Here is a 25,457-nt window from a genome sequence, read left to right on the forward strand (position 1 = left end):
TTTTGAATTCACACTCAATTAAAATATATAGTTATTTCATATCATAATATGAAAGTAGAGATGGTGAGGAAGAAGAGCTCATTAGTTCTTCAGTTTTGGTCTTACTCTGGTCCTGATCCTCTTTATGTGTCTTAATCTTGCGAGCCACTTGGAAGCATAAGCATCAGAGGGGTTGGCTCTGTACTGATGAACCAAAGACGCCATCTAGAAAGAGATAAAAGAAAAGTAAAAGATGTGTGTCTGCGTAGATGTGAGAGGTAGAAATTATGAAGAGACATACTCACATTTGCATGTAGAGCCATCTGTCTAACTAACAGTGGAAGGTTGCGGTCTGAAACAATCTTAGCCACTGTTGTGTCCACTAAGCCCTCAAGATCTGAAGAAGAGAATAAGGATGAACAGAAGTATCACAACGGAACTTGAGCAGAAAAAAAACAACAAAAAAAAAACAACTTACCTTTGCGGCACTGGAGGGTTACGAGGTTACATTCATAATCCAGAGGTTTGATAATGACTTCTACAAAATTAAACTGACCCTACAGGGGGAAAAAGAAGAGAGTGTACTGAATGATAAAATACATAATGTAGTTTTTTTTTTATGCATTGTGTGTTAGTGCATCTACCTTGATGGTTCCCAGTTTGTACTCCTCCCCTGAGTCATTGTACACCACCATGACAAAATCGTTGCCAATGTGCCGCTTTTTGTTGCAGCAGCCCTTGTCGCTCTCTCTATTTGGCATCAGTGTGGCTATGTGGAAGATGGCTGCAGAGACATGGCTTCATTTGTAATTCACACAGCAGACTGGTTGTGAAAAGAAATCACCAGAAATGCATCAATCTGTCCAGTTCCACACACATCCCCACACTAACCCTGCATGATGTCATCATGCCAGCAGTAGGTGAACTCGCCGTCATCGCCATACTGGTCCAGCCCTCCCAGGAAAATCTGGTCGGGGTCGCAGTCTTTTAGGTGGATTAATTTGCCGAGACCTGTGAGGAAGGCAGCGTAGCGGTTCGAGCCGTATTCATTCGACAGGATGGCAACCTCGTTGTTTACCTGAAGACAGTGTAGAGGATCAATGCGGGAAAGAAATCCTACAACAGCCACAGGCAATTAAGATGAAAATCTGCGTGTTCTCACCTGACCAGCTCCGACAAACACCACTCCGATCTTATGGGTGTCATAAGGAGGCATTTGGTCCAAGACCTTCACAGCACGATCTATCACCTGAAGAAAATACAGGATGTGAAGGAGACTGTGCGCATGGTAGAGGGGCCGACAGCAGGTCAAGAGGGGAACCCAGCTCACCTGAGTTTTGGGCAGCAGCAGCGGCTTGTTGGCTTCATTTCCAAAGAAAGGAGAGTGGTACAGCTGGAGGAAGACGAAGCTGGAAACGACAAAAGGTTAAGTTATTCATAGTCAACCACACAAAACACACAGCTCTCTGTTGAGTTTATTCTAAGAAGCAATATTTACACCATTCAGTCCAAAGACATTTAAAACCTAAAACCTGAGCAGAGTTGGAAACATGAGGGTTTCGTTTTAATTTGCTTCTGTTGTAAAAGAGGGACTATTTCCTTATGTTTATCAATATATTGTTTTTTTTCCTTTAAATCCCAGTTAAAGTGTCTTATAAAGGATGATGCAATGCTCACGTCACATCTGGCTTGAAAGGTAAAACACATAAATGTCACTCTGGGTTAGAAAGAAAGATGCACACATATGTTGCATCAGAACTGAATTGATTAAACTTGCACCTTCTGACTTTTCATCATCTCAAACAATCTTTCAGCTTTAATCTGGGCTGCACAACTTAATTAAATGTTTCTTCATTGACGTGCTCCCTCTTTAGATCTTCCCAATAGAGTCGAGATGAGCTTACCGACTTCAGCTGTTAAGCCCCGTACACACACGTCGCTGCTATTTACTCGCTACTCGCTCACTCGCCTACTCGCTCACTCGCTTGGGTGCTTTTGCTGACTTGGTTGTGTAGAAGTTGGGTGGCCACTGTTTGGAGAACACTGGGGGAACGTCACCTGTCAATAATCTGTATTCTGCATTTTAATTGGCTACTCGCTTTACTCGCGTCGCTCGAAGTTGAAATATATTCATCTCGGAATCCGCCCACATCACATCGCTTGTGCTCTCCTCGCCTCGCGTGAACACATAGACATTCTGTTGACTTCACTCGCTGAGCGAGTAAATAGCAGCGACGTGTGTGTAAGGGGCTTTACATTGCATCATTACTTTGGCAGAAACAGTTGACAGACACCGAAGTGGTGTTTTGTACACACTGGGGAGTACCTGGGACTCAGTCCAGACATTTTCTCCGTGTTGCTGGGCCCAGGTCGACTGTGATAGGAGTCCCTCTCCGTCCTCCTTTCTCTCCTGGAAGAGGGGGCTGACACAGAAATGGTGTGACCACGGGGTCGGTGGCCTCCACCGGGGGAGATGGGTCCAGGTTGTGCAGGTGCTGCTGGAAAAGCCAACCTCATCACTCCTCCTCCACTCTGAGATGCAGAGACTGAGCCTTCTCCTGCTTGGCTCTGGCCTCCCAGTCCATTCACGTCCCCTCCTGTAGTGCCGTCCACTTTGTCCTTCTCAAGGTGGTGCTGCTGCGTTTGAGGCTTCCCATCTGAGGGTGCTCTGGGCTGAGAGTTTTCTCCCTGCAGGCCTTCAGACTCCAAAGCAGCTTTGGTGAAGGCCTCAGGCAATGTCTGGAGCTCCGGAGAGGAGCTGGACTTGTTGAGTCCGTGGCCTTGTGACTGAGAGTGGCTCTGAAAGGGAAGTTCCGGCCCCTGGCTGCCTGGAGTAGAGGGACCAGGAGTGGGCTGATCGATGGGAATTGCTCCTTCGCTCACCTCTTCCAACGTAGACTTTTCATCATCTTGACTGGAGGTGGAGGATGACTGAAAGTTAGGGAGAAGAGTTTTATTTTAAGGAAAGTAATTGCAATACTGTTTATTAAGTACGCGTTTTTTTTTTTTTTTTCCTTTTTTTTTTTTTATTTTTTTTTTTTTAAACAGCAAGCACGATGGAAACCAACCCAATAGGAGTGTAAACCATGTTAAATCAGCTGAAAATCCTACCCAAAAGGAAGTAAAGACCCTGTGAAACACTAATATTTAGTTACAGCTTTAAGGCTTTGGCAGAGACAATCAAATCTGAAGAGAGTCTAGAAAGTCAGGGAGTCATTTATGAAGTTTCAGCTTACACGCATCTGTGTTCCTGTAGCTGTACGAGAAAATACGGACATACAGTTTTCTTGTTTTAAAACAGCATTTTCAATAATAAAGCAGCCATTTCTTCTGGACTTCAGGAACTTCTATAATCAGGAGTGCTGTCAGTCTTCCTCCAGTGCTGCTAAGTACAGGCAAAGCAGGATGAAGAGGAGACTTCATGCTACAACTGCTTCTGTTACAGTGTCTTTAAAGCTAGTATCTGTTTATATTTACAACATTCAACGTGAAAGATCAAATATGATACAGTCATGTTTCTGTGTTGACCCCATTTTGCCCAGCAGTGGAAAAAAAATTGACTTACTTACTGAATAATATCAAATTATCTGGTGTTGCAACTGAATTTTAGGCTCGTTGACAGCAAAACCCCTCAAATTGTTCAGAATCCTGATTAATGCTCTAACTTTTAAACAGAACAGCCGCCTCACTGGTAGCAATCTGTTTATGGATCTCAGGTGGTTTTGTATGTTTTGCAGGGTGATGTACAGCAACAACATATGCTGTGATTGAATATGCTGTAATATGTGAATAAAACTGACATCTGTTCTCGAGTCACAAACAGATCACACTTTGAATAATATGGAAAATCATACACCGTAATAAATGGTCATTTATTTGCAGCACCAATCAGGAGGTCATGACAGCATAAGCTACATTTATGTAATGTTCAGGGTCCCTGCACATTTATCAAGACTCACATTTCCAGATGGTAGTCATTCTTTGGGCCATTTTTGACATCCGTGTGCAAACAATTAGTGTAGATGTTTTCCAGCTGGTTTTGAAATCCAGTGATGGATACACATGTGATATTCTTACTGTGTATGCAACTATGCTGCCAAATATTTACCAAAGGATTAGAGTCTTAGTTGCTGTAGCTCAAACTAAGTAATTACCATCAAATGAAAGTAAAACATATCATTCAAGCTGCATTGCAAAGCTGGCAAAGAAGCAAAGCAATAACAGTTCTGCCCAGAGAGGAGGGAAACCAACCAGTGCCAGCAACGCTGCCGTTTCCTCCCCCGTCTCCTTTATGAATAAGACCAGATTCTAGTTCTAGGAAGTTTAATGAATGCATGTTTCTGTCGTCGGTTCAGCCTTCTTTATTCACAGTATGAATGGAGTCCAACATGAACACAACTCTAAAGCTTTCAATGTCATCATGCTGACTCACCATCTGACGCAGAAATGTGGCTTACTGCCAGCTCCAAACATCAAAGCTGAATTCTACCGTTTAGATAATCATATTAGCTTCAAACCTTGGATTCCCCGTTTTTAAGCCCTTCTACTACCTGAACCACAGGCATCCGTGGTGCTAATACAGATGTGTGTGCGTGGGTGGGTGTCTCTGGGATATGGGATCGCCTGACGATGCTCTGATGGGTCATTGCTACAATTCTAAACTGGAGGCTTTGAAATGGTAGATAAACCAAGAGGTGCTGTCACGTTTCTGCATCTTTCATATAAAAATCAGCTGTGAAAAGCACTGTTTGTTTAAATTAAATAATCTGGTAGAAGATGGAGTAGAGAAAATAAGAAATAAAATTTTCCATCCTGATTCAGACGTGGAAAATACTATAAATTTGATACTTTTTTCAACTGCGTATGTGTCCTGTATGTCTCCACAGGCCAACACCAGCTACTTACCCTGCTGAGCGTTCCAGGAGGGGGAGTCTTTGTGAACTTGTCGGCAGACATGAATATTGGACCAGTGGGCACTGGCTCAAACTCCTCAGTCTCCAGCCAATCAGGTGGAGTGTTTGCGGTGGTGACCCCGGAGCCTTCCTCCAGCACCACCACAGAGTCTACAGCAGGACACACCAACAACCGTGTACATTACACCCAGACACGAAAACTTAATACACACACACACACACCGAGCTATGTCCACTGTTAGTTACACAATCAGACACAAAAATGCATATACAGCTGTAAGACAAACATTAAAGATTACACCAGCTGTCAGTAGTAATTTTTGACACATTCACTCTAAAAATCTAAATTCTGGTTGAGTCAATAAATCATTCAAACATGAAACAGAATTATATACATCCACACTGATCAATGAAACTCAAAGCCACGTGCAAGATCATGACCTACAATGATACCAACAAGCACTGAGTTCAGACAGACAGATCAGTGCGGCGGGCGATATCTTTTCACCGCTGCTTCATCTACTCAGTTTCCATTAAGACTCATGCATCGGTTTGGTTCACTCGTTGGTTATCTCGGCTCAAACACAGGACAGCTACTGCAACAGCAGCCCAGACCAGACCGTCCCACCCTGCAGCTCCCAAACAACACACTCTCCACACTCAAAAAAAACGCTAAGACAAACACAAGTCCATTCCGACTCTTTAGCATTGGCCCTCAAAACTGCAGCGATGAAAATGTCTTCATCGCCCTACTGGTCTTCCAGTAAAGCAAGGAAGTGCACGATGAGGTCTGGGCTTTCCTGTTGACAATAAAGGTTAAAAGAGCAACCTGGGAGTATATTTCAGACACACAAGAGATGGAGAAGATGATTAGGAAGAAGAGGAAAATCATGGAGGGAGACAAAAGATCACAGTCCATGTTCTGATTGATCCGAGTGCAGGCAGGATTTCACCGCCGCTCACAGAAGACCCTCCCTCCCGTGTTAATAAAAGACTGATGAGTAAAGCGGAAATTATTAAATTCTTAACTTGCACAATCTTTGAGGATAAAACAGCAGGTCTTTTGCACAACGGAGTTTTCTGTGACAGGTGTGGAGGAGAGAGGCCAAAAGAGACAAAGAAGCTCCTTCATATGATCTCTCACAACTAAAAGAACAGTTTGATATTTGGGGGACACGCGTGTTTGTGCTTTTTTGTTAAATGAGGAGGAAACTATTTCATATCTGTTCGTAGAGCACGAAGCTACTGAAAACCGGAGTCTCTGCAGATTGTGTCGCCACCTCTCAGTGATGACGGAGCTTCAGAAAGTCCCTCCTCGTGTTATGAAGCTGCAGCTCGAGACAGTTAGCGTTAGCTGAGCCTAGCATCTAACCAGACATAATAACTGTCCTCTGCTTTGGAGATGCTGGTGGATTTTTTACATCTGGATTCAGCCAGGTGGGTTGGTTCCCTCTGGTTACTCAAGGTTAATAGGGACAGATTTCAGTCTTTGATCATTTTCTTTTAATTGTAAGAGAGATCATTTACCAGCATTTTCAATTTCCATGACCCATTTAAAATATCAATATTTCTGCATAAATATGATTTTAACACAAGTCCTAAGTCCTTTCTTTTGTTTGTGCCCAATCTGTATGACTGTGGAGATGTTTTTGTAAGCTTTTCAATCCCAATTAGCAGTCTTCTGACGTACTCATAGCCCTCTTTTTTTCTGCCGAGACACACTTCTACAAACATGTTGCGAGGACCAGAATTTGACAGATTACTGCTCTTTAAATAGATCAGGATGCCCACCTCCACCTTATTATTCTCCCATTGAGTGAAAAACCCAAGTGGTATTTTCACCTTCTTAACTGCTTATCTCAAAGGTTCACATGTTTGAAAATCTAATTTGCTTCAGGGCATATTTATGCAGAAATATGCAAAGTTTCCAGCACCGCTCTAATGAAGCCACCACGACATTGTGCCTGGAGACCGCTGCATTGCACAAGTGAGAAGAAATATACTACACCAGGAGTTTCATGGAGGGGGAAGGTGTAGGTTCACACATGTGGTGGATGGTACCTGCCCAGGAAATGCTCCTGTGCAACCTGCCAGGGGCTGGAGGGCCTGGGGGGGCACAGCCCAGACCCAGAGACCACAGAGAGCCGCCAACTGCAGGCATGATGCCAGAGGACAGGTTGGTGGAACATGAAGCCACATAACACACCGCAGCAAATCACAAACCAGCATGAGGATGAAGATACATGAAAGGAATCCAGGGAACAAGGGAACAAATCTCAAAGGCAAAAACATTTTAAAATGTTGAAAGAAAGAGTGTTGAAAGGACATGATAGGATGGCGTAAATAAAATATGTGACGATGAGTTAAATGAAGGAAATGGGGCCCCAGAATAAGAAAGAATGAACAAAAGCACACAACAATGAGTAGCACTGAAAATTAAGATTTTTTCATAAACAACAGCTTTTCAGAGCATTTACCAGTCACTGATCTGAGTACAGATAAGCTGGCCTATTGATAATTCTCACATTATTTACAGGCATTTAGCCAAATGCACTAAAGGACAGACAGAGGCAGACGGAGGAGGGTTGCATTCATGCTCGACAGATTAAAGTCTGGCTAAAGCAGGAATACATCTACATTCTGAGTTCATCACATCACAGACAAATATGTCGTTCACCACCCGGTCAAAATTTAATGATTGATACAATCATCAAGTAAACAAAATGAAGTTAGAAAAATAAATAAATAAATCCCAGGAAAATTAACAGTGTTCTCAGCTCATAGAAGCTGGGAGCGTACCTGCATCCACCTTAACTGACAGATCTCAGATCAGCTCAAATTAAAAAAAAACAACATGCGGGGTATATGGGGCAGAGTTCATTTTACACAAAACAAACTGCTTCAATGTGAAACAGCAGATATTATATAGTTGGGTCACCTTCCAGCTGTGGACTAAAGCCAGCGGGGAAACCTGCAGGCGCAGCATCGTATTGGTGTTTCTGTAAATACAAGCGGTCTCTGATAACAGCTTGTAAGTACCAGGGGAAAAATGGGATTTATGGCAGTGACCCTGAATTTTTTTTTATAGATACTAGATACTCCTCAAACGTCGGCTCTCTTAGTAGTTGTGCTGCTCTCAAACCTCCAACATGTTTTGCTGTCAACGCTGGTGTGTTGCCAGGTCTGGTGTCGTATTTCAGCTTCACTTCATCATTATTCTACAGTTTCAGGAAGACAATTCGAGCTCTACAAAATTCTGACTTCCAGTGAAGATGCCCTCCCATAATCAAGGTAGCACAGTTCACTGGCTAGTTGCTAGTCTGAAGCTAATGCATCATAATAAACCTGTTTATAAAATCCTAATTAACACACATTTCTGTATTCTGTGGCTCACTTTTCTGGATGTATTGTTGCATTTACTTTATGGGTAAAATAACAACTTTTAAGCTTTTGGGGCACATAACTCGCCTGTGAATGTGAACCATTTTATTCATTTCTTTGCTTACATTCCTCACACCGTTACTCACCAGTGTTGGAGCGCTGAATTAGGTGTGCCTTCCCTCCAACACTGCTGTGTGTTTGAGTTAGGGGTTCAGAGACAGATGTGGGTGCCGGAGCAGCTGTGCTGGCCGGAGCGCTGGCTGTCTGAGCAGGAGGCTCCTTCACGCCCTCCATCGCCATCAGAACAGTGGAGAGCTCCTGCAGCGGCATGTTGCCGAGCTCAGAGGAAAAGGGGCTGGGCGGATTCTCCAAACACATCAGCCAACTGGTGTTACCTTTATTGACAGACAGAAAGAAAACAACCATATTGTTTTATCAAATTTCATTTGTGCAGATCATTTAGCCAAACGGGATCAAGGTTTTGTAGAATAATCTGTTCTTTCAGTCATTAAAATATATAAAAGATTATGGAAAATAGTAAACATCACATTGTCACAGATTTTGCATAAAGATGCAGCAGAAGCTTCTGCCGTGACAAACGTGTTCAGTGTCACCTTGGTTGAGTGCATTTCTTCGATTTTAAAACAGAAAATCCAGTAAAATACAACAAAGAATCAAAAAGTGTTCCTCCATTACCCACAAAATGACTAAAATGGACAGGTGATTTGAGATGGATTTTGAAATTGCACTGAAATATAAAAGAAATAAGTACTGGTAATGTCAAAATGGGTGATAAAAATATTTTATCTCAAAAGAATGAGTACACTTTAGAAAATTGTCTGATTTATTGCTTTTTTTTTCCCCCACTAAAGTGGTTCTGTTTTGCACTATTAAAGTTACACAAATGAAATTTAAAGCCAGTCATCACATGTGAATCCAGCTCACAGACTTAAATCAGGGAGACTTGCTGACATCCCTGTGGAGGCAACGTTCATCCTTTGGTGACAAACCTGACGGTCTCCGAATGAAGATCTCTGCCCAGCCTTGTGTGAGGATCGGGACAAACTCAGCCAGGCTGGGGTTGTCTTTGAGGGGAGGTGGAGCGGATGGGTTGGCAGAGGTGGACGAGGGCGGACCAACACTGTCCAGGTTGGGACCCGAGGGGGGAGAAAGAGGAGTGGCTATCTCTCCCTCAGAAGGGGACACCAGAGGACTGAGACTCTGAGCAGGACCGGCACGAAGAGCGTGCCCACCTGGGATAAAAGGGAAGGCAGTCATGGTTAGAATTTATCCAATCTACTCACATTCGTCACATCAAAATATAGCCAGAAAGTTCCTCTAAAAGGATACTCACACTTTTATAAAAAATAAGAAATATAATTAAACATCAAGAGTTTAATGGCATTCAATTAAATCCTCATAAAAAGAAGCAGAGAAATACATTCAGGTGGACCGACACCGTCACAAAAGGACGGAATCATTTAAAAAACATTTGCAGAAAATATGCAGCGAGGTATAATTAAGACATGCAGATCCAACATCATTTCCTTAATTATGTGTAATAACTCAGCACTGGATAAAATAATAAACAATGCCACAAATCTTTATTAACATGACATGTATCAGGTGGAGACAGCAGTAATAATCTCAGTGAGGAGGCAACACCAGAAGCAAATGACAACATGTCTTGAAAGAAGACAAACGCTGTCTCATATCAAGAGTCCGGAGGCTGACAATTACCCAACAAACACCTGTGCAGTTATTACCTGACATGGAGCGAACACGTATGCGCGCGGATCTGTTGTGCTGCTGGCTTGATTGCGACTCGAGTTTAGCTGGAGCCTCTTTGGTCATTCGGGTGTGTAGTGACGGATCAGACCTGCAGGAAGTGATTACAAATATTTCTGATTAGGTATTAATATGCGTCTAAATTAGAAATGTATTTATGACACTCTTGTAGCTGCAAAACAGTTTTTTTAGGGACCGAGCAGTGAAACTGCAAGGACCCTATTGTATCTGTAAGGTTTATTAGGGACCGAGCAGTGAAACTGCAAGGACCCTATTGTATCTGTAAGGTTTATTATTATTCTTTCTTTCTTCTTTCTTTCTTTCTTTCTTTCTTATTCTTTGCAAAAGGTATGCGAAAACTCAGGAAATTTTGCGAGCGCCACGTGCCAGTCGACGACATGAAAGAATCTAAACATTATATCTTTGGGAGTCGCTCATTGGCTCTGTAGCGCCCCCTACGATGGTTAAAAATTGTCCCCGCAATAGGATTAGTTTCGCTTGGGATGACGAAATTCGGTACACTTGTTCATCATGCCAAGACGCACAAAAAAGTCTCAGGCCGCCATGGTCCCACGTACACAGGAAGGCGGCCATTTTGGATGGAAAGTGCGTTTTCGTGCCATTTTTGGCCGATTCCACGCCTTGCTTAAGATCGAACTTGTCCTACAGATTTCATGCTACAGACTTCAAACTTGGCCAGGTTACTCTTAAGACATGGGGGGGGAAATTCATGGAGAAACTTTTTCAAAACTTAAAGGGCGTGGGCGTGGCAACTCCTCAAAGTTCGATGACTCGCCATCACTCGCCACAACAAATTAAGTCGCTTATAACTCCCACATACATTATCCAATCTGTCCCAAACTTCATACGGTGAATGCTGGATCTAGCCTGAACGCATACATATTATCATAACGACATCCACCTATAGCGCCACCTGCTGGTGGTCGGAAACATCTCTTTTTTTCCACATCTCGCATTTGATCGAACTCGTCCTACAGATTTAATGCTACAAGCTTTAAACTTGGCCAGATTACTCTTAAGACATGGGGGGAAAGAGTCATGGAGAAACTTTTTCAAACCTCAAAGGGCGTGGTCGTGGCGACGCCTCAAAGTTATGACTCGCCATGAAGAATTAAGTCGCTTATAACTTCCACACTCATTATCCAATCTGTCCCAAACTTCACACGGTGAATGCTGGACTCAGCCTGAACGCGTACATATTATCATAGTGACATCCTCCTATAGCGCCACCTGCTGGTGGTCGGAAATGTCATTTTTTGCCACACCTCACATTTTATAAAACTCCTCCTACAGATTTAATGCTACAAGCTTCAAACTTAGCCAGGTTACTCTTAAGACATGGGGGCAAATATTCATGGAGAAACTTTTCCAAACTCTGAACAATTCGGGCGTGGTCAGGCGGTGAAAAACGTGTGATGGTGTTTGTGATTTGAAAGCCTTATCATCATCACAACGTCATGAAACTTGGCACACACGTCCATCCTGAACACCTCGTACGTATGTGAAGGGTATCGTGTGTGGGCGGAGCAAAGTGGCTCAGTGGCGCCCCCTAGGGTACTTAAAAATGGTCCACACATTGGGGTTAGTTTTGCGTGGGACGACGAAATTCGGTACACTCATTCATCATGCCCAGACGCACAAAAAAGTCTCATGCCGCCATGGTCCCACGTCCACAGCAAGTCGGCCATTTTGGATGGAAAGTGCGTTTTCGTGCCATTTTTGACCGATTCTACACCTTGTATAAGATCGAACTTGTCCTACAGATTTCATGCTACAGACTTCAAACTTGGCCAGGCTACTCTTAAGACATGGGGGGAAAAATTCATGGAGAAACTTTTTCAAACCTCAAAGGGCGTGGGCGTGGCGACGCCTCAAAGTTCTATGACTCGCCATCACTCGCCACAACAAATTAAGTTGCTTATAACTCCCACATACATTATCCAATCTGTCCCAAACTTCATACGGTGAATGCTGGACCCAGCCTGAACGCGTACATATTATCATAGTGACATCCACCCATAGCGCCACCTGCTGGTGGTTGGAAACATCTTTTTTTTTCACACCTCGCATTTGATCAAACTCCTCCTACATATTTAATGCTAAAATCTTCAAACTTGGCCAGGTTACTCTTAAGCTAGGGGGGAAGAAAACTCTTGAGAAGCTTTTCCAAACTCTGAACGGTGTGGGCGTGGCCAGGCGGTGACAATCGTGTGATGGCGTTTGTGATTTGAAAGCCTTATCATCATCGCAACTTAATGAAACTTGGCACACACGTCCACCCTGATGACCTCGTTCGTATGTGAAGGGTATCGTGTGTGGGCTGAGCAAAATGGCTCAGTGGCGCCCCCTAGAAATTTTCAAAAACCCCTCCGCATTGGAGTTATTATGTGCTCGTACGTACGCAGAGGGTATCGTGTGTGTGGGCAGAGCTGCGGCTCCAGCGTCCAGCGCATGCCCCAACGTGCGCACATCCCAACGTACGCACACCTCGGTCCCGCTCACAGCTGCTTGCAGCTTTCTAGTTATTATTATTCTTATTCTTTGCAAAAGGTATGCGAAAACTCAGGAAATTTTGCAAGCGCCACGTGCCAGTCGACGACATGAAAGAATCTAAACATTATATCTTTGGGAGTTGCTCATTGGCTCTGTAGCGCCCCCTACGGTGCATAAAAATGGTCCCCTTAATAGGATTAGTTTCGCGTGGGACGACGAAATTCGGTACACACATTCATCATGCCCAGACGCACAAAAAAGTCTCATGCCGCCAATGTGCCACGTCCACAGGAAGGCGGCCATATTGGATGGAAAGTGAGTCTTCGTGACATTTTTGACCGATTCCACACCTTGCTTGAGATCGAACTCGTCCTACAGATTTAATGCTACAGACTTCAAACTTGGCCAGGTTACTCTTAAGACATGGGGGGGAAAATTTATGGGGAAACTTTTTTAAAACTTAAAGGGCGTGGCCGTGGCGACTTCTCAAAGTTCGATGACTCGCCATCACTCGCCACAAAAAATTAAGTCGCTTATAACTCCCACATACATTATCCAATCTGTCCCAAACTTCATACGGTAAATGCTGGACCCAGCCTGAACGCGTAGATATTAACATAGTGAAATCTTCCTATAGCGCCACCTGCTGGTGGTTGGAAATGTCTTTTTTTTTCCACACCTTGCATTTGATCAAACTCCTCCTACAGATTTCATGCTACAAGCTTCAAACTTGGCCAGGTTACTCTTAAGACATGGAGGGAAAGAATCATGGAGAAACTTTTCCAAACTCTGAACAATGTGGGCGTGGCCAGGCGGTGAAAATCGTGTGATGGCGTTTCTGATTTGAAAGCCTTATCATCATTGTAAGATCATGAAACTTGGCACACACGTCCAACCTGACGACCTCGTATGTATGTAAAGGGTATCGTGTGTGGGCGGAGCAAAATGGCTCAGTGGCGCCCCCTAAAAATTTCCAAAAACCCCTTCGCATTGGGGTTATTATGTGCTCGTACGTACGCAGAGGGTATCGTGCGTGTGGGCAGAGCTTCGCGACTACGGAGTCCAGCGCATGCCACAACGTGCGCACATCCAACGTGCGCACATCCAACGTACGCACACCTCGGTCCCGCTCACAGCTGCTTGCAGCTTTCTAGTTAGGGACCGAGCAGTGAAACTGCAAGGACCCTATTGTATCTGTAAGGTTTATTATTATTATTATTATTCTTTCTTTCTTTCTTTCTTATTCTTTGCAAAAGGTATGCGAAAACTCAGGAAATTTTGCGAGCGCCACGTGCCGGTCGACGACATGAAAGAATCTAAACTTTATATTTTTGGGAGTCGCTTATTGGCTCTGTAGCGCCCCCTATGATGCTTAAAAATTGTCCCCGCAATAGGATTAGTTTCGCGTGGGACGACGAAATTCGGTACACTCATTCATCATGCCAAGACGCACAAAAAAGTCTCATGCTGCCATGGTCCCACGTCCACAGGAAGGCGGCCATTTTGGATGGAAAGTGCGTTTTCGTGCCATTTTTGACCGATTCCACGCCTTGCATAAGATCGAACTTGTCCTACAGATTTAACGATACAGACTTCAAACTTGGCCAGGTTACTCTTAAGACATGGGGGGGGAAATTCATGGAGAAACTTTTTCAAAACTTAAAGGGCGTGGGCGTGGCAACTCCTCAAAGTTCGATGACTCGCCATCACTCGCCACAACAAATTAAGTCGCTTATAACTCCCACATACATTATCCAATCTGTCCCAAACTTCATACGGTGAATGCTGGACCTAGCCTGAACGCATACATATTATCATAACGACATCCACCTATAGCGCCACCTGCTGGTGGTCGGAAACATCTCTTTTTTTCCACATCTCGCATTTGATCGAACTCGTCCTACAGATTTAATGCTACAAGCTTCAAACTTGGCCAGATTACTCTTAAGACATGGGGGGAAAGAGTCATGGAGAAACTTTTTCAAACCTCAAAGGGCGTGGCCGTGGCGACGCCTCAAAGTTATGACTCGCCATGAAGAATTAAGTCGCTTATAACTTCCACACTCATTATCCAATCTGTCCCAAACTTCACACGGTGAATGCTGGACTCAGCCTGAACGCGTACATATTATCATAGTGACATCCTCCTATAGCGCCACCTGCTGGTGGTCGGAAATGTCATTTTTTGCCACACCTCACATTTTATAAAACTCCTCCTACAGATTTAATGCTACAAGCTTCAAACTTAGCCAGGTTACTCTTAAGACATGGGGGCAAATATTCATGGAGAAACTTTTCCAAACTCTGAACAATTCGGGCGTGGTCAGGCGGTGAAAAACGTGTGATGGTGTTTGTGATTTGAAAGCCTTATCATCATCACAACGTCATGAAACTTGGCACACACGTCCATCCTGAACACCTCGTACGTATGTGAAGGGTATCGTGTGTGGGCGGAGCAAAGTGGCTCAGTGGCGCCCCCTAGGGTACTTAAAAATGGTCCACACATTGGGGTTAGTTTTGCGTGGGACGACGAAATTCGGTACACTCATTCATCATGCCCAGACGCACAAAAAAGTCTCATGCCGCCATGGTCCCACGTCCACAGGAAGTCGGCCATTTTGGATGGAAAGTGCGTTTTCGTGCCATTTTTGACCGATTCTACACCTTGTATAAGATCGAACTTGTCCTACAGATTTAATGCTACAGACTTCAAACTTGGCCAGGCTACTCTTAAGACATGGGGGGAAAAATTCATGGAGAAACTTTTTCAAACCTCAAAGGGCGTGGGCGTGGCGACGCCTCAAAGTTCTATGACTCGCCATCACTCGCCACAACAAATTAAGTTGCTTATAACTCCCACATACATTATCCAATCTGTCCCAAACTTCATACGGTGAATGCTGGACCCAGCCTGAACGCGTACATATTATCATAGTGACATCCACCCATAGCGCCACCTGCTGGTGGTTGGAAACATCTTTTTTTTTCACACCTCGCATTTGATCAAACTCCTCCTACATATTTAATGCTAAAATCTTCAAACTTGGCCAGGTTACTCTTAAGCTAGGGGGGAAGAAAACTCTTGAGAAGCTTTTCCAAACTCTGAACGGTGTGGGCGTGGCCAGGCGGTGACAATCGTGTGATGGCGATTGTGATTTGAAAGCCTTATCATCATCGCAACTTAATGAAACTTGGCACACACGTCCACCCTGATGACCTCGTTCGTATGTGAAGGGTATCGTGTGTGGGCTGAGCAAAATGGCTCAGTGGCGCCCCCTAGAAATTTTCAAAAACCCCTCCGCATTGGAGTTATTATGTCCTCGTACGTACGCAGAGGGTATCGTGTGTGTGGGCAGAGCTGCGGCTCCAGCGTCCAGCGCATGCCCCAACGTGCGCATATCCCAACGTACGCACACCTCGGTCCCGCTCACAGCTGCTTGCAGCTTTCTAGTTATTATTATTATTATTCTTTCTTTCTTATTCTTTGCAAAAGGTATGCGAAAACTCAGGAAATTTTGCGAGCGCCACGTGCTAGTCGACGACATGAAAGAATCTAAACATTATATCTTTGGGAGTTGCTCATTGGCTCTGTAGCGCCCCCTACGATGCTTAAAAATGGTGCCCGCAATGGGGTTAGTTTCGCGTAGGACAATGAAATTCGGTACACTCATTCACCATGCCCAGACGCACAAAAAAGTCTCTTGCCGCCATGGTCCCACGTACACAGGAAGGCGGCCATTTTGGATGGAAAGTGCGTTTTCGTGCCATTTTTGGCCGATTCCACGCCTTGCTTAAGATCGAACTTGTCCTACAGATTTAATGCTACAGACTTCAAACTTGGCCAGGTTACTCTGAAGACATGGGGGGGGGAATTCATGGAGAAACTTTTTCAAAACTTAAAGGGCGTGGGCGTGGCAACTCCTCAAATTTCGATGACTCGCCATCACTCGCCACAAAAAATGAAGTCGCTTATAACTCCCACATACATTATCCAATCTGTCCCAAACTTCATACGGTGAATGCTGGACCCAGCCTGAACGCGTACATATTATCATAACGACATCCACCTATAGCGCCACCTGCTGGGGGTTGGAAACATCTCTTTTTTTCCACATCTCGCATTTGATCGAACTCGTCCTACAGATTTAATGCTACAAGCTTCAAACTTGGCCAGGTTACTCTTAAGACATGGGGGGAAAGAGTCATGGAGAAACTTTTTCAAACCTCAAAGGGCGTGGCCGTGGCGACGCCTCAAAGTTATGACTCGCCATGAAGAATTAAGTCGCTTATAACTTCCACACTCATTATCCAATCTGTCCCAAACTTCATACGGTGAATGCTGGACCAAGCCTGAACGCGTACATATTATCATAGTGACATCCTCCTATAGCGCCACCTGCTGGTCGTCGGAAATGTCATTTTTTGCCACACCTCACATTTTATAAAACTCCTCCTACAGATTTAATGCTACAAGCTTCAAACTTAGCCAGGTTACTCTTAAGACATGGGGGCAAAAATTCATGGAGAAACTTTTCCAAACTCTGAACAATTCGGGCGTGGTCAGGCGGTGAAAATCGTGTGATGGTGTTTGTGATTTGAAAGCCTTATCATCATCACAACGTCATGAAACTTGGCACACACGTCCATCCTGAACACCTCGTACGTATGTGAAGGGTATCGTGTGTGGAAGGAGCAAAGTGGCTCAGTGGCGCCCCCTAGGGTACTTAAAAATGGTCCACACATTGGGGTTAGTTTTGCGTGGGACGACGAAATTCGGTACACTCATTCATCATGCCCAGACGCACAAAAAAGTCTCATGCCGCCATGGTCCCACGTCCACAGGAAGTCGGCCATTTTGGATGGAAAGTGCGTTTTCGTGCCATTTTTGACCGATTCTACACCTTGTATAAGATCGAACTTGTCCTACAGATTTAATGCTACAGACTTCAAACTTGGCCAGGTTACTCTTAAGACATGGGGGGAAAAATTCATGGAGAAACTTTTTCAAACCTCAAAGGGCGTGGGCGTGGCGACGCCTCACAGTTTGATGACTCACCATCACTCGCCACAACAAATTAAGTTGCTTATAACTCCCACATACATTATCCAATCTGTCCCAAACTTCATACGGTGAATGCTGGACCCAGCCTGAACGCGTACATATTATCATAGTGACATCCACCCATAGCGCCACCTGCTGGTGGTTGGAAACATCTTTTTTTTTTTCACACCTCGCATTTGATCAAGCTCCTCCTACATATTTAATGCTAAAATCTTCAAACTTGGCCAGGTTACTCTTAAGCTAGGGGGGAAGAAAACTCTTGAGAAGCTTTTCCAAACTCTGAACGGTGTGGGCGTGGCCAGGCGGTGACAATCGTGTGATGGCGTTTGTGATTTGAAAGCCTTATCATCATCGCAACTTAATGAAACTTGGCACACACGTCCACCCTGATGACCTCGTTCGTATGTGAAGGGTATCGTGTGTGGGCTGAGCAAAATGGCTCAGTGGCGCCCCCTAGAAATTTTCAAAAACCCCTCCGCATTGGAGTTATTATGTGCTCGTACGTACGCAGAGGGTATCGTGTGTGTGGGCAGAGCTGCGGCTCCAGCGTCCAGCGCATGCCCCAACGTGCGCACATCCCAACGTACGCACACCTCGGTCCCGCTCACAGCTGCTTGCAGCTTTCTAGTTATTCTTTCTTTCTTTCTTATTCTTTGCAAAAGGTATGCGAAAACTCAGGAAATTTTGCGAGCGCCACCTGCCAGTCGACGACATGAAAGAATCTAAACTTTATATTTTTGGGAGTCGCTCATTGACTCTGTAGCGCCCCCTACAATGCTTAAAAATGGTCCCCTTAATAGGATTAGTTTTGCGTAGGACAACGAAATTCGGTACACTTATTCATCTTGCCCAGACGCACAAAAAAGTCTATCGCCGCCATGGTCCCACGTACACAGGAAGGCGGCCATTTTGGATGGAAAGTGCGTTTTCGTGCCATTTTTGACCGATTCCACGCCTTGCATAAGATCGAACTTGTCCTACAGATTTAATGCTACAGACTTCAAACTTGGCCAGGTTACTCTTAAGACATGGGGGGAGAGATTCATGGGGAAACTTTTTCAAAACTTAAAGGGCGTGGCCGTGGCGACGCCTCAAAGTTCGATGACTCGCCATCACTCGCCACAAAAATTAAAGTCGCTTATAACTTCCACATACATTATCCAATCTGTCCCAAACTTCATACGGTGAATGCTGGACCCAGCTTGAACGCGTACATATTATCATAACGACATCCACCTACAGCGCCACCTGCTGGTAGTCGGAAACTTCTTTTTTTTCCTACACCTCGCATTTGATCGAACTTGTCCTACAGATTTGATGCTACAGATTTCAAACTTGGCCAGGTTACTCTTAAGACATGGGGGAAAAAATTCATGGAGAAACTTTTTCAAACCTCAAAGGGCGTGGCCGTGGCGACGCCTCAAATTTATGACTCGCCATTAAAAATTAAGTCGCTTATAACTTCCACATACATTATCCAATCTGTCCCAAACTTCATATGGTTATTGCTGGACCCAGCCTGAACGCGTACATATTATCATAGTGATAAACACCTATAGCGCCACCTGCTGGTGGTTGGAAACGTCTTTTTTTTCCACACCCTTAAACTCCTCCTACAGATTTAATGCTAAAATCTTCAAACTTGGCCAGGTTACTCTTAAGACATGAGGGCAAAACTTCATGGAGAAACTTTTCCAAACTCTGAACGGTGTGGGCGTGGCCAGAGGTGAAAATCGTGTGATGGCGTTTGTAATATGAAAGCCTTACCATCATCGTAAAGTCATGAAACTTGGTACACACGTCCATCCTGACGACCTCGTACGTATGTAAAGGGTATTTTGTGTGGGCGGAGCAAAATGGCTCAGTGGCGCCCCCTAGAAATTTTCAAAAACCCCTATGCATTGGGGTTATTGCGTGCTCGTACGTACGCAATGGAAATCGTGCGTGTGGGCAGAGCTGCGCGACTATGGCGTCCAGCGCATGCCCAACGTGCGCACATCCCAACGTACGCACACTCGGTCCCGCTCACAGCTGCTTGCAGCTTTCTAGTTAGGGACCGAGCAGTGAAACTGCAAGGACCCTATTGTATCTGTAAGGTTTATTATTATTATTATTATTCTTATTCTTTGCAAAAGGTATGCGAAAACTCAGGAAATTTTGCGAGCGCCACGTGCTAGTCGACGACATGAAAGAATCTAAACATTATATCTTTGGGAGTTGCTCATTGGCTCTGTAGCGCCCCCTACGATGCTTAAAAATGGTGCCCGCAATGGGGTTAGTTTCGCGTAGGACAATGAAATTCGGTACACTCATTCACCATGCCCAGACGCACAAAAAAGTCTCTTGCCGCCATGGTCCCACGTACACAGGAAGGCGGCCATTTTGGATGGAAAGTGCGTTTTCGTGCCATTTTTGGCCGATTCCACGCCTTGCTTAAGATCGAACTTGTCCTACAGATTTAATGCTACAGACTTCAAACTTGGCCAGGTTACTCTTAAGACATGGGGGGGGGAATTCATGGAGAAACTTTTTCAAAACTTAAAGGGCGTGGGCGTGGCAACTCCTCAAAGTTCGATGACTCGCCATCACTCGCCACAAAAAATGAAGTCGCTTATAACTCCCACATACATTATCCAATCTGTCCCAAACTTCATACGGTGAATGCTGGACCCAGCCTGAACGCGTACATATTATCATAACGACATCCACCTATAGCGCCACCTGCTGGGGGTTGGAAACATCTCTTTTTTTCCACATCTCGCATTTGATCGAACTCGTCCTACAGATTTAATGCTACAAGCTTCAAACTTGGCCAGATTACTCTTAAGACAAGGGGGAAAAGAGTCATGGAGAAACTTTTTCAAACCTCAAAGGGCGTGGCCGTGGCGACGCCTCAAAGTTATGACTCACCATGAAGAATTAAGTCGCTTATAACTTCCACACTCATTATCCAATCTGTCCCAAACTTCATACGGTGAATGCTGGACCAAGCCTGAACGCGTACATATTATCATAGTGACATCCTCCTATAGCGCCACCTGCTGGTGGTCGGAAATGTCATTTTTTGCCACACCTCACATTTTATAAAACTCCTCCTACAGATTTAATGCTACAAGCTTCAAACTTAGCCAGGTTACTCTTAAGACATGGGGGCAAAAATTCATGGAGAAACTTTTCCAAACTCTGAACAATTCGGGCGTGGTCAGGCGGTGAAAATCGTGTGATGGTGTTTGTGATTTGAAAGCCTTATCATCATCACAACGTCATGAAACTTGGCACACACGTCCATCCTGAACACCTCGTACGTATGTGAAGGGTATCGTGTGTGGAAGGAGCAAAGTGGCTCAGTGGCGCCCCCTAGGGTACTTAAAAATGGTCCACACATTGGGGTTAGTTTTGCGTGGGACGACGAAATTCGGTACACTCATTCATCATGCCCAGACGCACAAAAAAGTCTCATGCCGCCATGGTCCCACGTCCACAGGAAGTCGGCCATTTTGGATGGAAAGTGCGTTTTCGTGCCATTTTTGACCGATTCTACACCTTGTATAAGATCGAACTTGTCCTACAGATTTAATGCTACAGACTTCAAACTTGGCCAGGTTACTCTTAAGACATGGGGGGAAAAATTCATGGAGAAACTTTTTCAAACCTCAAAGGGCGTGGGCGTGGCGACGCCTCAAAGTTTGATGACTCGCCATCACTCGCCACAACAAATTAAGTTGCTTATAACTCCCACATACATTATCCAATCTGTCCCAAACTTCATACGGTGAATGCTGGACCCAGCCTGAACGCGTACATATTATCATAGTGACATCCACCCATAGCGCCACCTGCTGGTGGTTGGAAACATCTTTTTTTTTCACACCTCGCATTTGATCAAACTCCTCCTACATATTTAATGCTAAAATCTTCAAACTTGGCCAGGTTACTCTTAAGCTAGGGGGGAAGAAAACTCTTGAGAAGCTTTTCCAAACTCTGAACGGTGTGGGCGTGGCCAGGCGGTGACAATCGTGTGATGGCGTTTGTGATTTGAAAGCCTTATCATCATCGCAACTTAATGAAACTTGGCACACACGTCCACCCTGATGACCTCGTTCGTATGTGAAGGGTATCGTGTGTGGGCTGAGCAAAATGGCTCAGTGGCGCCCCCTAGAAATTTTCAAAAACCCCTCCTCATTGGAGTTATTATGTGCTCGTACGTGCGCAGAGGGTATTGTGTGTGTGGGCAGAGCTGCGGCTCCAGCGTCCAGCGCATGCCCCAACGTGCGCACATCCCAACGTACGCACACCTCGGTCCCGCTCACAGCTGCTTGCAGCTTTCTAGTTATTATTATTCTTTCTTATTCTTTGCAAAAGGTATGCGAAAACTCAGGAAATTTTGCGAGCACCACCTGCCAGTCGACGACATGAAAGAATCTAAACTTTATATTTTTGGGAGTCGCTCATTGGCTCTGTAGCGCCCCCTACGATGCTTAAAAATTGTCCCCGCAATAGGATTAGTTTCGCGTGGGACGACGAAATTTGGTACACTCATTCATCATGCCAAGACGCACAAAAAAGTCTCAGGCCGCCATGGTCCCACGTCCACAGGAAGTCGGCCATTTTGGATGGACAGTGCGTTTTCGTGCCATTTTTGACCGATTCCACACCTTGTATAAGATCGAACTTGTCCTACAGATTTAATGCTACAGACTTCAAACTTGGCCAGGTTACTCTTAAGACATGGAGGGAAAAATTCATTGGCCAACTTTTTCAAAACTTAAAGGGCGTGGCCGTGGCGACGCCTCAAAGTTTGATGACTCGCCATCACTCGCCACGAAAAATGAAGTCGCTTATAACTCCCACATACATTATCCAATCTGTCCCAAACTTCATACGGTGAATGCTGGACCCAGACTGAAAGCTCACATATAAAATAGTGACATCCACCTATAGTGCCACCTGCTGGTGGATGGAAATGTCTTTTTTTTTCCACACCTCGCATGTGATCGAACTCCTCCTACATATTTAATGCAAAAACCTTCAAACTTGGCCAGGTTGCTCTTAAGACATGGGCCGAAAAAATCATTGGCCAACTTTTTCAAACCTCAAAGGGCGTGGCCGTGGCGACGCCTCAAATTTATGACGCGCCATAAAAAATTAAGTCGCTTATAACTCCCACATACATTATCCAATCTGTCCCAAACTTCATACGGTGAATGCTGGACCCAGCCTGAACGTGCACATATAAAAAAGTGATATCCACCTACAGCGCCACCTAATGGTGGTTGGAAGCTTCATTTTTTTCCACACCTCTTATTTGATCAAACTCCTACTACATATTTCATGCTAAAATCTTCAAACTTGGCCAGGTTACTCTTAAGCTAGGGGGGAAGAAAACTCTTGAGAAGCTTTTCCAAACTCTGAACGGTATGGGCGTGGCCAGGCGGTGACAATCGTGTGATGGCGTTTGTGGTTTGAAAGCCTTATCATCATCGCAACTTAATGAAACTTGGCACACACGTCCACCCTGATGACCTCGTACGTATGTAAAGGGTATCGTGTGTGGGTGGAGCAAAATGGCTCAGTGGCGCCCCCTAGAAATTTTCAAAAAACCCTCCGCATTGGAGTTATTATGTGCTCGTACGTACGCAGAGGGTATCGTGTGTGTGGGCAGAGCTGCGGCTCCAGCGTCCAGCGCATGCCCCAACGTGCGCACATCCCAACGTACGCACACCTCGGTCCCGCTCACAGCTGCTTGCAGCTTTCTAGTTATTATTATTATTCTTATTCTTTGCAAAAGGTATGCGAAAACTCAGGAAATTTTGCGAGCGCCACGTGCTAGTCGACGACATGAAAGAATCTAAACATTATATCTTTGGGAGTTGCTCATTGGCTCTGTAGCGCCCCCTACGATGCTTAAAAATGGTGCCCGCAATGGGGTTAGTTTCGCGTAGGACAATGAAATTCGGTACACTCATTCACCATGCCCAGACGCACAAAAAAGTCTCTTGCCGCCATGGTCCCACGTACACAGGAAGGCGGCCATTTTGGATGGAAAGTGCGTTTTCGTGCCATTTTTGGCCGATTCCACGCCTTGCTTAAGATCGAACTTGTCCTACAGATTTAATGCTACAGACTTCAAACTTGGCCAGGTTACTCTTAAGACATGGGGGGGGGAATTCATGGAGAAACTTTTTCAAAACTTAAAGGGCGTGGGCGTGGCAACTCCTCAAAGTTCGATGACTCGCCATCACTCGCCACAAAAAATGAAGTCGCTTATAACTCCCACATACATTATCCAATCTGTCCCAAACTTCATACGGTGAATGCTGGACCCAGCCTGAACGCGTACATATTATCATAACGACATCCACCTATAGCGCCACCTGCTGGGGGTTGGAAACATCTCTTTTTTTCCACATCTCGCATTTGATCGAACTCGTCCTACAGATTTAATGCTACAAGCTTCAAACTTGGCCAGATTACTCTTAAGACAAGGGGGAAAAGAGTCATGGAGAAACTTTTTCAAACCTCAAAGGGCGTGGCCGTGGCGACGCCTCAAAGTTATGACTCACCATGAAGAATTAAGTCGCTTATAACTTCCACACTCATTATCCAATCTGTCCCAAACTTCATACGGTGAATGCTGGACCAAGCCTGAACGCGTACATATTATCATAGTGACATCCTCCTATAGCGCCACCTGCTGGTGGTCGGAAATGTCATTTTTTGCCACACCTCACATTTTATAAAACTCCTCCTACAGATTTAATGCTACAAGCTTCAAACTTAGCCAGGTTACTCTTAAGACATGGGGGCAAAAATTCATGGAGAAACTTTTCCAAACTCTGAACAATTCGGGCGTGGTCAGGCGGTGAAAATCGTGTGATGGTGTTTGTGATTTGAAAGCCTTATCATCATCACAACGTCATGAAACTTGGCACACACGTCCATCCTGAACACCTCGTACGTATGTGAAGGGTATCGTGTGTGGAAGGAGCAAAGTGGCTCAGTGGCGCCCCCTAGGGTACTTAAAAATGGTCCACACATTGGGGTTAGTTTTGCGTGGGACGACGAAATTCGGTACACTCATTCATCATGCCCAGACGCACAAAAAAGTCTCATGCCGCCATGGTCCCACGTCCACAGGAAGTCGGCCATTTTGGATGGAAAGTGCGTTTTCGTGCCATTTTTGACCGATTCTACACCTTGTATAAGATCGAACTTGTCCTACAGATTTAATGCTACAGACTTCAAACTTGGCCAGGTTACTCTTAAGACATGGGGGGAAAAATTCATGGAGAAACTTTTTCAAACCTCAAAGGGCGTGGGCGTGGCGACGCCTCAAAGTTTGATGACTCGCCATCACTCGCCACAACAAATTAAGTTGCTTATAACTCCCACATACATTATCCAATCTGTCCCAAACTTCATACGGTGAATGCTGGACCCAGCCTGAACGCGTACATATTATCATAGTGACATCCACCCATAGCGCCACCTGCTGGTGGTTGGAAACATCTTTTTTTTTCACACCTCGCATTTGATCAAACTCCTCCTACATATTTAATGCTAAAATCTTCAAACTTGGCCAGGTTACTCTTAAGACATGGGGGGAAAAAATAATTGGCCAACTTTTTCAAACCTCAAAGGGCGTGGCCGTGGCGATGCCCCAAATTTATGAATCGCCATGAAAAATTAAGTCGCTTATAACTCCCACATACATTATCCAATCTTTCCCAAACTTCATACGGTGATTGCTTGACCCAGCCTGAACGCGCACATATAAAATAGTGACATCCACCTACAGCGCCACCTGCTGGTGGTTGGAA

The 25,457-nt window shown here is 44.8% G+C and overlaps 1 protein-coding gene across 4 annotated transcripts in view; it reads right to left on the reverse strand.

Moving 5' to 3' along the window:
• The window catches only part of tsc2 (TSC complex subunit 2), a 56,950-nt gene that overhangs the window by 358 nt on the left and 31,135 nt on the right, over window positions 1–25,457 (reverse strand). For 3 of the 4 annotated variants that reach the window (XM_075463564.1, XM_075463566.1, XM_075463563.1), the window contains 13 exons: window positions 10,040–10,152; window positions 9,284–9,526; window positions 8,420–8,668; window positions 6,954–7,043; window positions 4,885–5,042; window positions 2,306–2,910; window positions 1,310–1,388; window positions 1,142–1,228; window positions 871–1,057; window positions 624–763; window positions 458–536; window positions 285–376; window positions 106–204 (listed from right to left, as the gene is read on the reverse strand). In XM_075463564.1, the coding sequence (XP_075319679.1) occupies window positions 106–204; window positions 285–376; window positions 458–536; window positions 624–763; window positions 871–1,057; window positions 1,142–1,228; window positions 1,310–1,388; window positions 2,306–2,910; window positions 4,885–5,042; window positions 6,954–7,043; window positions 8,420–8,668; window positions 9,284–9,526; window positions 10,040–10,152 (2,221 nt within the window). The remainder of the gene's footprint in view (window positions 1–105; window positions 205–284; window positions 377–457; window positions 537–623; window positions 764–870; window positions 1,058–1,141; window positions 1,229–1,309; window positions 1,389–2,305; window positions 2,911–4,884; window positions 5,043–6,953; window positions 7,044–8,419; window positions 8,669–9,283; window positions 9,527–10,039; window positions 10,153–25,457) is intronic. The other variant, XM_075463565.1, reaches the window with a different exon arrangement.

This window comes from Odontesthes bonariensis, chromosome 4 (assembly GCF_027942865.1).
Source record: "Odontesthes bonariensis isolate fOdoBon6 chromosome 4, fOdoBon6.hap1, whole genome shotgun sequence".
In the NCBI taxonomy this organism is placed as follows: Eukaryota; Metazoa; Chordata; class Actinopteri; order Atheriniformes; family Atherinopsidae; genus Odontesthes; species Odontesthes bonariensis.